Raw genomic sequence first — 11,981 nt, 5'->3', positions numbered from 1 at the left:
TATATATATATATATAGAATATTATAATAGCAATGTATTATGTTGGTGGAATCCCATTCTAATTGTCCCTCTCTTCATTCGGTTAAAGACCATTTAGCATTTATGGACTGTGGATGCCTGTATATATCATTTGCTTTCCTTTCTTTTTCAGCAAGAAACTTTAATGTCCAGAAGTCTGAGGCCATGCTGCGAAAGGTAACAGCTACTCTGTTGAGAAAGACAGGACAGTTTTACAGTACAGCGTGTGACATTCTCGTAGAAATGCAATACAGTACAAATCATGTACCAAAGTGAAAGCCGAGGTACAGCCATAAAGCCTCTCTTTCAGTGAGTTGTATGTGAATTTGCAGTTAGCACCAGCACAGACTATCAGGCTCTCAGGAGTGGCTGCAGATTAGAGAGGAGCTGTGTTGTAATGGTTCTCTGTGGAGATACTGAGTCATCACGCAACCTGCGGAGAAAAGATATAGAAAAGGGATTAAATTAGTACTTAAGATGACATAATAAGATTTACAGCCACCTAACTTGACGCTAGGCAACGTTGGAGAAACAAGCAATAGACAACTAGATTTTGAAAGTAACTGAAAACGTCTCACCCATTGCCTTCAGGCTTCTGTCCAAAGCCACTCCCCCAGAACACATTTTCATGCACAATGCTGTAAAGTAATTATGCTTTAAAAAAATAGACGTTAGTAGATTTTTTCTTTTTTTTATTTGAACAAAATGCAAAGTGAGTGAAAAGAAGAAAAATCTGTATTAAAAGTCAATATTTGGTGTGACTATCCTTTTTACCTGCAAAATAGCATCAATTCTTCTTCTGCACTTTTGTAGGCATTGTCTGGTGTGATTAAAGAATGATGCTAAACAGGTACTAATGATCATTAAGTTGAAACAGAAACAGTTGTGTTGGAGGACAACAACTGGGTGAGGAACAGCCAAACTCAGCTAACAAGGTGAGGTTGCTGAAGACAGTTTAGTGTCAAACGTCACACACCATGGCAAGACTGAGCACAGCTACAAGACACAAGTTATACTCCATCAGCAAGGCCTCTCCCAGGCAGAAATTTAAAGGCAGACAGGGATTTCCAGATGTGTCCAAGCTCTTTGCACAAAGAAACAGGCAACGCTGGTCGGCCAAAGAAACTTACTGCGGCAGATGGAAGACAGGTCATGCTTACCTCCCTTAGCAATCGGAAGATGTGTATCAGATCAGAGCTGCAGAAAACAGTGGGACCCTGGTACACCCATCTACTGCCCGGAGAAGTTTGCTCAGACGTCGTCTTTATGGAAGACTTGCGGCCAAAAAGCTCTCCGACATGGAAACAAGACTAAGCGACTGAACTATACATAGAAACATGGGAACTGGGGTGCAGAAAAATGGCAGTGGGTGGTTGGACTGATGAGTCAAAATTTTAAATATTTAGCTGTAGCAGAAAGCAGGTTGTTCGCTGAAGGGCGGCACAAGAATGAGTGACTACAGGCAACAGTGAAGCATGGTGGAGGTTCCTTACAAGTTTGGAGCTGCATTTCTGCAAACAAAGTTGGGCATTTGGTCAGAATGAATGATCTCCTCTGAAAAGTACAGACACATATTCATCATGCAGTACTATGAGGGAGGCATCTGATTGGCCGAAAGATTTATTCTGCAGCATGACAATAACCCCACACATACAGTGAAAGTCATTAAGAACCATCTTCAGCGTAAAGGAGTCCCTGAAGTGATGGTATTTGAATTTCTTCTGTTAACTCACTTTGCATTTTGTTAATTTGTATCTATTGACATGTCTGTTTTTAAAAGCATTCTTACTTTACTGATTTTTTACACACCTGCCTAAAACCTTTGTGAGCCAATTTGAAACATTTCTTTTCCCTTTGTTGGTGTGTTTGAAAGCATGCGTTTGCTGTAGTGTGTACACGGAGGTACATAGTTGATTTCCTGCTGACGGGGCAGGTTTACGTCATCTACTGTCTGAAATCTCCTAAGCCAGCTAAATCACTACATTGTGCTTGGACGGATCTGCCACTGTACAAGCTAGTCTTTCAACTCGAAGGTTTACAGTACTTACTGTATATTGTTAATCCTATGATTAATACTTTTGCTGAACTTAACATGCACCATCTTTTCTTCCAGCATTTGGAGTTCAGGAAAATCATGAAAGTAGACACAATAATCACCGAATGGCGTCCTCCAGAGGTAAAACTTTATAAACCTAATAAATTATAATCTACTATAGATCCAGTGTACTTTTTCTCAAATTAACGTGTCATGCATTGTCTTCACAAATATTTCAGACTGATGAAAGCAGGTGTTGTTTGACATTTAAAATGACTGCTGTTTACAGGTGATAGAGAAGTATCTGTCAGGAGGGATGTGTGGTTATGACCGTGAGGGCAGTCCCGTCTGGTATGATGTCATTGGACCTGTGGATCCCAAAGGCCTCTTCCTGTCTGCCTCCAAGCAAGACTTCATCAAGTCCAAGATCAAAGACTGCGAGGTCCTTCAGAAGGAATGTAACCTACAGTCACAAAGGGTAAGTCCTGTTCACATTTGACACTGTTATGGAGGCTGAGGTGTAGTGGTGTTTATAGAAGGAAGCATGTCTAGCTCAAAGCCCAAAAAATGAGCCAGGATCACGTGTTCACCCTAGCAAATATCCTGAGACACCACACGAGGTGTTGAGAGATTAATCTAAGGAATTGCCAGATAACTACTGGTGTAGGAATAAAAAAATCTGCCTCACACATTAGGATTACTTTTTGGACTTTTATTTGTGTTTTTCTTGTGAAATACTGTCTTTACTTTTTACTTTTCACTTGTCACAAGTAGACCTGGCTTAAGTGATTACAAGAAATACATTTTGGAAACCACTGCAGTAGATTATTTTCCTCTCTCAAGTGGTACCTAAGAAAAGGCACTAAATAGCCACAGCAATCCATTTCTCTTCTCAGGCTCTATGGCCAATTACAAATGTGTTTATTTGAGCTGCGCTATCAGTTTTCCATTATTAAAATGAAATTTTGGTTGGATACTCTGTCAGTGCAAAAAGGGCTAAACACAACTGCTGTATTTGTAAAAAAATAACAATAATTAATGATTCTACGCCCATGTATACATTTTGTCAGAAAATGTTTTTTGTCATCAGAAGGAGCAAAAGTCATTGGGAGTTGAGTTTGGGTTTGGCAGTTACCTTTTTTAAAATTCTCTATTTTGAAATAGCTCTTTTATGATATTCAGTTGTGATTTCAACACCACAATTTCATTGTCCGAGTTTATTTTCCTGTTAAATGTTTTGGCTGGATTATCCTCTGGTGAAAAATAATAATTATAATAATAATTTCACGCTGAAATCTCCCTCTATAGCTTACAAATTGCTCATTTTAATAATAATTTTATATGTATTTAACACTCAGTTTCACCACATTACATTCATTACAATTGTAGAACAATCTAGGGTTCAGTGTCTTTCTCAAGTTTCCTGGGCAGGAGGAGCCAAGAAAGAACCACCAACCCTAAAATGAATGGCCGTCTTCTGTACGACCTGAACTACAGGTTGTGTTATAATTTTGTCTTTCTGTCACTGTTTCCAACCAGCTGGGGAAGAACGTGGAGTCAATCACCATGATCTATGATGTTGAAGGTCTGGGTCTGAAACACTTATGGAAGCCTGCTATAGAAACATATGGAGAGGTATAGAGGCACTCACATGAAAGTGTAGACAGAGCTCACAAAACTAAATTTGATTGAATTTCTCCAAATACAGTCTATTCCCCTGTGTTTCCAGATCCTCCAGATGTTTGAAGACAACTACCCAGAAGGCTTGAAAAGGCTCTTTGTCATTAAAGGTACATTTGTCTTTCCTCCATGAATACATGTTGCAATAAACAAAAGATAGTCCAGATCAGGGGAGTAATTAATTGATTCCACTTGCATTTCTTTATTCGTCTTTGTTTTTTTATTATCATATCCTGCTTTTTGAAGAACGAGAGTTTCGATTCTTGCTGCCTTACGTTTGGTTAACACCTTTATGTTTTTCTCCTGCAGCCCCCAAACTCTTTCCTGTGGCCTACAACCTCGTCAAGCACTTTCTGAGTGAGAACACAAGACACAAGATCTACATCCTCGGCGGTGAGACACTGGAGAATATTTTACCCTAATACCAAATTCACTGAAAAATCAAAACCACCCCACCTTCTGATGAATTGACGGTTGTTTTTTCTCTGGTCTGACAGCTAACTGGCAGGAGGTTTTACTTAAGTACATAGATGAAGAGGAGCTGCCAGCGATATACGGGGGCAAACTGACAGATCCTGATGGCGATCCTCGCTGTCGGACCAGGGTGAGTCAGTAAATCAAGAAGCCAAACTGCACACCTATGGGTGCTGTTCTTTTGGTGCCAAGTCGGGATGACGATGAGTTGGAAGAGACACGTCTCTGTTGCAGATGCTGCGTAATTATTTTAACAATACCTGGAGATGTGCTCAATGACACATTCATGTTATTCACTTATTGTAAGTGACCTGAACTTGTGAAGTAAGTCCTGTTAAATAAACAGGATTTTTTTGTTGTTGTCAGCAAGCCTTTGAATTATATTCAGCATGTAAGAAATTATGTAGACAACAAGGAAATATTTGAAGTCCTTCATTTCCTCTTCAAAGAGAGTGAAATTCTGTTTTTGGCTGATGTGACTGATTAACTGTGAAGTCTGCCCTATTAATAGCAGCTGTTCCTGTATTGACAGCTACCACTGGCCTGGTATCATTGCACTAACTCTCCACTTCATGTATGCTTGTATTACTATTTTATCTTTAATATTATGTACTCATTTTCAAAGTACTATTGAGTTCTTAGTGAGTGTTTACCTGATTTGAGATTTCTCAGATGGAGCAAATCTACCTGCTGTCAGTTTTCTCCCCACATGTTATTTGATCTTAAAATGACTTAAGTAAAAACAAAAATATGCACCAAAGTATTGTCTTCTTGGAATAAGAAACTTAAACAACAGAAATGTATAATTTTATTGTCACGATGCATTTAGACCAAATGTCTCCAAATGCACAATGTTCTTGTTTTGAAGTGTTATGAGGCAACTTAACAACAGAACAAACAGTTTTGCAATGGATACAAGTCTGATTCCAACAACAGCTGATCAGCCGTCCTGTTAAATCAGGCCTGCAGCTCAGTGCTGAAATAGGCAACAGTACGCTTGCTTTGGAGTACTTTGATAAATATATCGGCTCTGTTTGACAGACTTGTGAGTCCTGCCCTGTAGTTCTTCCTGTGCTAGTGTAGTTTGGCAGCTTACAGCTTTTCTTCTGTGAGAGACTGGCGGGCTAATATGCATACTGTGCACTTGAAATGTTGTGGGTTTACATTTGACTGGCAAACTATGTTTATGTGAGGCCCCTTCCCACCAGTTTTTCCAGTTTGTCTCGTCCAAGCAGAAAAAATAAAGAAATGATTTGCCTAAATAAGGATAATGCAAGGCGGCATTCAGGCTACAAACTGGTCAAACTGAACACAGGAGATGAGATGTTTTCAAAAACACTGCATTATTAAATGTTAACGCTGCTAACACTGGCTGTGGCAAGGATCCTGTTGCACATGAACGAGCCAATCTGATCACAACAGGTCAATGACAAAGCAAGGACTATTCGGGACTGGCTGTCCATAGCAGTGTGAATCATTACAGCTGCACACATGCTGAATAGCTGATGCAAAAAGCATGCAGTTTGAGGGTTGCTCGGTTGCACTGAACATAGGGTGTGCTGTGTGAACTACAACAGGTAATGACAGAGGGCATTTTCCTGTAATTGCAGGAAAATTGCAGATGGGTAATTAATATCTTAAAATGATTCAAGGAAAACTCCCACTGCATCCCCGCTGCAATCCTGCCTTGCTGCTTAGAAATGGCCTCAGCATAAGCGATGTGTAGCTGCATCAAGCAAAAAGAGAACAGCAGCTTGAGTAGTCGTGCGTCAGTAATTTACTCTAGACTGACCCTGCATTTGTCACTGTTTTTGTAGATAAATAATTGGGCCCAGGACAGATGAGGAACAGGAAGAGAAAAATTCATTTTGTCTGCATTCAAGATTCAAGGAATTGAGATGCTCAGCCTCTAAGTTTTTTCTTTTTTCTACTTTTTTTAAAAATAAACATTTAGTTAGCTAGCTGTGTGTCCTTGACATTGTACTGTATTAATTTAGGTTGTAGGAGTTATCTTGTTAAAGGAATAGTTCAACATTTGGAAGGATATTCGCTTTTGCCCAGAGTTAGAATAGAATATTAATACCACTCTCATATCTGTACAGTTAATATGAAGCTACAGCCAGGAGACAACTGGCTTAGCTTAGCTAAAGACTGGAAGCAGGGGGGAAACTCGTAATTTCTTTCCCCACCAACTTTGGGTCAAGTCCTGCCTGATACTGTGACTCTGATTGGCTAAATCCTAACCTTAACCAGCCTAAGCACGAGAGGCAACAAGTACTAGCCAGTCAGAGGCAGAGCGGCCAAAATCTGGTTGGGGAAAAAGATCATGAGTGGAAAGAGCTAACCTGGAAGTCTTTCCAGGAAGTCACTGCACGTGGTCAAGAAGTAGTCTGCCACATGACTTAACACAAACGACATTTCATCATTTTTACACTGGTTTGTTGGATTTCATTATCATTGGACAGAGCTAGACTAGCTGTTTCCCCATGTTTCCGTTTTTTGTGCTAAACTAAGTCAATCTTGGTTTTCTTTAGCTTCATATTTACTGCTGGCTGTAGCCTTGAGTGGTTTCAGTCCTCAGATCTAATTCTCCACCAGAAAGAGTGTGTATTTCCCATAGTGTCAAATTAAATGATGCCCATGTAAGGCATACCTTTCAATTTGTTTGCAAAATGTATCTTTAAGGCTCATTGTTGTTGGTTAAAAATCTAATCTGAAAAAATATATATTTTTTAAATTTAATTAATTAGTTAATTATTAGCTGTTAATGTCATTGGAGGATACTGACTGTTTCAAATTGCAGTGATAAGTGCAGCAGCAAAGATAGCGTTTGACATTTAATCTCGGTGATCTGCTTCCTTTAAAACGTTTGAGTCTTGTACTTGGCGGCCAACAGATTTTCATTTTGAATTGAAAAAAAAAAAGCACAAATGAAAAACGGCCACTTATGAATCTTGTATGTGAAGTTTTCCTCTGTCAGGTTCAGTAAAATCATGAGATGTCTGAAGTTTATAACAGTGTGTGTCATTTCTTTTATTTTCTTTTAGCAATGCCTCATTCTGCATCTTTTATTTTTGTCAGTTTCCCAATAACATCTCCGTTAAGTGTGACACTTCTGAAAGATTTTTAGACAAGGGGTTTCAGATGAGTTTGACTTCCCTTATAATGATGCTTATATCTGAGGAATTATTCTTACTTGAACTTCTCAAAGTCCAAAAGGATACATTTTCTAGTTTGTTCATGTATATATGTGTGTGTGTGTGTGTGTGTCTGTTATCTGTAATATCTGTAATATACCTAATGTTAATTATCACCTGATGGATTTAACCAACCCCACTTTGCTGACCTGACATGAGGAAATCTCTGCCCTCTGTTGGTTGGGTTTTTATACTGCACTGTACACTACAGGAAAGTTGATTGGTTTGATATTTATTTTATTAATGTGAATAAACAAAAAAGTGGGAAAGAGAGAACATTCTCTTTTTTGTGTGCAAAATGTGTACAATTACAAGCATTCAGACAGTGTCACAGTAAGTGATGGCTTTCTTTTTTTCCCTCACTTCTCCTGAACTCAACATTTCATATATTAAACTTTTTGGCACCCATATCCTAATTCTGTTTATGCATGGTCTCTGCTGCAGATAAACCACGTCGGCCCAGTCCCCACCTCCTACTACGTACGGGACCATGTTAAGGTGGACTATGAGCAGTGTATGACCGTCAGTCGAGGTTCTTCCCAACAGCTGGATTATGAGATTCTGTTTCCTGGCTGCGTTCTCAGGTCAGCTGAATGCCATACGTTGTCTCATACAGGCAATAATGGTCTCAAAGGTTATTTATGCCATTTTTTAACAGCTTTTACAAGTAGAAACCTCTGTTTTTGGGAAAGTCTGGATTGTGCAAAGAAATCTTTACACTCAAAGATCAGTTATATTTTACTTGCGAAGATAATAAAAAGGACATAGCTGCAGTAAACCAGAATAAGAGCTGAATAGGTGATGAAACAAACAATGACGAATCTTAGTGATAAAATACATTTTCAGTTGGTGAACAAATGCCAAACTATGAGACTGTTTCAATTCAATTATTAAAACTGTTAATGACCAACAAAGGAGTAGAATAAGGAGCACAAGCATCATTTAGATCTTTTAAGGATCAAATTCAGCCGTTTTACCGTACTTAAGGTTACTTATCAATGCCCTTTCCAACTTAAACCTTAGTATTAAAATTGTTAGGTGTTTTTTTTTTTTTTTTACTAAAGTGGAATTCTAAACTATTATAATCCTAGTGAGACTAGCCCAATAAAAGTAATTTTAACAGATACATGCCCATGTAATTCCACACTTAGCCCAATGAGTTTGTGATAGGTAGTTTTTTTTTTGAATGAATGAATGAATTTAACAAAAATGTCAGAAAAGCAACATTTAATTAATACATTTATTTTCTTCTTGGTAGGTGGCAGTTTGCCACTGAGGGTGCAGACATTGGCTTTGGGGTGTTTCTGAAGGCTAAAAAGGGCGAATGGAAGAAGGCAGCTCAGATGGAGGAAGTTGTGCCCAGCCAGCGCTACAACACCCACTTAGTGCCCGAGGACGGATCACTGACCTGTGAACGCCCAGGAGTCTGTGAGTAACCTGTTGAGTAAGACTCACCATAGACTGGTTCTCTCAGCAGGCTTTATGATGTGTAAACATACCAGTATGCAGAGATGCTGAACATGTTAGTGCAGCATTAGATCAGATCCAACAGTATAGTAATTACTCTACTTTGCTTTTCTTCCCCAGATGTTCTGAGATTTGACAACACTTACAGCATCTTCCAGGCAAAAAGAATCAACTTCTCTGTTGAGGTCCTGCTCCCTGACCAATTACAATCTCCAAAGACCAACGGCGAGAGGGAGACACAGTGCGCCACTTCCATGTCGTCCGATCAATAATGTTTAGCCTCCACTAGTATGCACAGCCTGAGAGACTTGAGTTCAACAGGAAGCACAACAATGCTGCTAATACACAAAAATGGAAAGTATTTAACCCATGCCAAGATCTAAATGTCTGACCATTTCATCTTTAACGATGACCTTATTCATGTGCTGTCAATTTGGAAGCATTCAGGACATAAAGGAGGGACACACAGAAAATGGCCAAAGGCATATGGATACCCCATACACATAATTTTGTATGCTTTGGGTCTGGTTTTTCATGGTTTGGGCTACACCTCTTAGTACTTCCAATTAATAGAAATCTTCTACTACGTAACGTAACATAGATCTTGACTACTCGACTACTTGATTAGTCCGCGCAGATCCCTGAACTGAACGGCGACTGCGGGCCAGACCTCATCACACAGCAACAGTGTTGGACCTCACTGATATTCTTGTGGCCAAATGGGAGAAAATCCCTGCAGCCAGGTTCCAAAATCTGAGTGAAGGCTGTTATAGCAGCTGATAAATGCCCATGGTTTTGGAAAGAGATGTTCAACAATCACATATAGGTGTAAAGGTTGGATATCCACATACTTCTGGCCATGGGGCGGTGCTTCATATTTAAGTTATCTCGTTCTGTTTGAAGGAGACATGTGATCCTTTCGACATAGATGTTAAAAATATCAAATTGATGTTAAGATAGTTACCTCAAGAGCATTCTCGGAGCCCATAGATTATTGTATGATGACGATTTATGTTGCGTTCCAGACTGCTCGGAATTGGGAAATTTCCAAGTCGAAATATCTGACTGTCAGCCTCAACGTTTTCCCAGGTGCATGGTGCCTGACGCCGAAAGTGAACGAAAAACATGGCTGACTGTGACAAAGTCTTTGTCACCCAGTTGCACCTTCAGCACTACCCTTGGTATTAATTAAAATTATGGCCCTTTTAATGAAAACAAGTGACTGAAGTGGTAATCCTCCAAAGTGAGTAAATGTTGTAAGCTATACTTCATATGTTTTCAGATGTTTTGGCATTTTGTACATTTTATTGACTAACTTTTGTGTTATGAAAAGATGACTTAGCTACCTAGCAACATATTCCTACATCACTTTAGGGTAAAACAGGTTTTACTATATGATGGTATGTATTATTTTAATTTAAATACATGTAAATATACTTTATGTTGCCTTTTAGTTGATGGTTCACTAGTAGGAATTCCAACTTCAGGTAGAGTTCTGTGGTACTTTTTCTCGTTAGAAGTCAGAAATTTCGGAGTTACGAGTTGCCTGGAATGCTGCATTTGCTCATTAGCTCAACGGCTAGTGTTTCCAAGTAGGTCTACCTGTGGGTCCACAGTACTACATGACCCGCCATCAAAACAGTCGCAGTTTGGTTATGTTTTAAAGAAGGTGTTCTGTAGTAAAGTGGGCGTGTTGTGTAGCCTGATATCTGTTTTGAATACCTCAAGAGTTAATAGTATATCAGCGCAACATTAGACGTCAGTGAGTTCACCAACATGTGAGCATTATGCATCTCCAACTTAAAGGGGAACTCCACTGATTTTACATGTCAATGTGTGTTTACAGTTGTTGGAGAGTACTACTGCGTATGTGGAAAAAAAAGTTGTATAAAGCATTTTGTGGCCCCAGATTGAGCTATGTGATGTCACTGGTAAATTGCCTCAAGTGATGTCACTTGTGTCAGTGTCGGTTGGGTCTGAAGACCAAAATGTCGGTGGTCGAGTTACATTGTGGGTAATGAAGCCGCCAGGTTTTGACAAGGAAGGTTTTGTTAATGTTAAAGCAGTGCAACACTAAATCAGTGGAGTACTCTTGAAATTCTCATTTATATGTTGAACGTATTTATAATTTTTCTCACGCAAAATGTTTCAAATGGCCATGAAGTGAATCAGGTCAGTGCTACCACAGCCTGATTTATGTACAAAACAAAGGATCAACATTTTCTATTGATGTTTTTCCTTGTATATGGCATAAATATTTGCCATGACAATCAACAGTAGTATTTTAATTTTATTTAATTAGAGAGTTTTATCTGGTTTTATATCCATTTTTTCCTTCGTCTTTCTGATGTGCCTCTAATGTTTGTCTCTTTCCCACTTGACATATTAGCAATGAACTTTCACATTTGCAAATAACATTCCTTTAAATATTTATTTCCTCATTTTTAATTTATTTCCAAAAAATAAATAATTATTTTATTCCCTATATAATCACAAGTTTTCAAATATTTATTTTAAGTAAGGAGCATTAATGCAGTATTAAATCATATACATGTTAACTCATTTGCAGTGAATGTAATGAAAATGTGTGACTCTCGCCAGACAATTACTGAATGTAGATTGTGGTTGATCATTATTTTCATGTTTATAATGTAACAGTATTGAAACACTTTTGCAAAGACCTGTTCAGTCCTAGGGAGAACAAAAAACAAGCTTACGTTTCACATATGATGAATAGTACATAAACAACTGTAAGAGAAGTAAATAAATCAGTTGAAAACACTGCCAGCTGAATCTGTTTTTTAAATTCCTCCATTTAGAGTTGCAGATTTGCCATGAAGCAGCTTTATAACATTAACACCTCTTCCACGCCTCTGTCTTATTTAAACTGTCAAAGCTTTGTTTCACCGAGATACAGTATGTGTCGGCGAGCTGACAATTCTGTTGTGCTTGTGTTTAGATTTTTGAATGCTGCACGTTTCTTTACATGCAGTTCTCAGATTGTTTCTTTAAACTCTCACTCTCACACAAAGCCTGTGTTTGTAATGAACAGCATGTGTGATGTGGTAAATAATGTTGTAAATTACCTAACACACCAAAAGAAACAGCAG

General features: G+C 38.6%; 1 protein-coding gene across 1 annotated transcript; it reads left to right on the top strand.

Annotated features, from left to right (window-relative positions):
- Positions 1-155: 155 nt before the first annotated feature.
- LOC119884076 (SEC14-like protein 2) lies at positions 156-11,654 on the top strand. Its single transcript, XM_038694545.1, has 10 exons — positions 156-195; positions 2,132-2,194; positions 2,343-2,531; positions 3,593-3,688; positions 3,783-3,843; positions 4,043-4,126; positions 4,231-4,337; positions 7,849-7,988; positions 8,663-8,832; positions 8,992-11,654. The coding sequence occupies exons 1-10, from the start codon at positions 184-186 to the stop codon at positions 9,141-9,143; spliced, it is 1,074 nt and encodes a 357-aa protein (XP_038550473.1). The 5' UTR covers positions 156-183; the 3' UTR covers positions 9,144-11,654.
- Positions 11,655-11,981: the final 327 nt, after the last annotated feature.

Source organism: Micropterus salmoides, unplaced genomic scaffold (assembly GCF_014851395.1).
Source record: "Micropterus salmoides isolate LMB-PRFRI ecotype aquatic unplaced genomic scaffold, ASM1485139v1 Ms_hic_scaffold_3152, whole genome shotgun sequence".
Taxonomy (NCBI): Eukaryota; Metazoa; Chordata; class Actinopteri; order Centrarchiformes; family Centrarchidae; genus Micropterus; species Micropterus salmoides.
This window is presented reverse-complemented; position numbering and strand designations above follow the sequence as displayed.

What these genes read in the sequence shown, in the direction of transcription:
- LOC119884076 (XM_038694545.1), top strand. An exon ending in CCGAATGGCGTCCTCCAGAG is followed by an intron (nt 2,195 to 2,342) that starts GTAAAACTTTAT and finishes TGCTGTTTACAG; the next exon opens with GTGATAGAGAAGTATCTGTC. An exon ending in CTATAGAAACATATGGAGAG is followed by an intron (nt 3,689 to 3,782) that starts GTATAGAGGCAC and finishes CTGTGTTTCCAG; the next exon opens with ATCCTCCAGATGTTTGAAGA.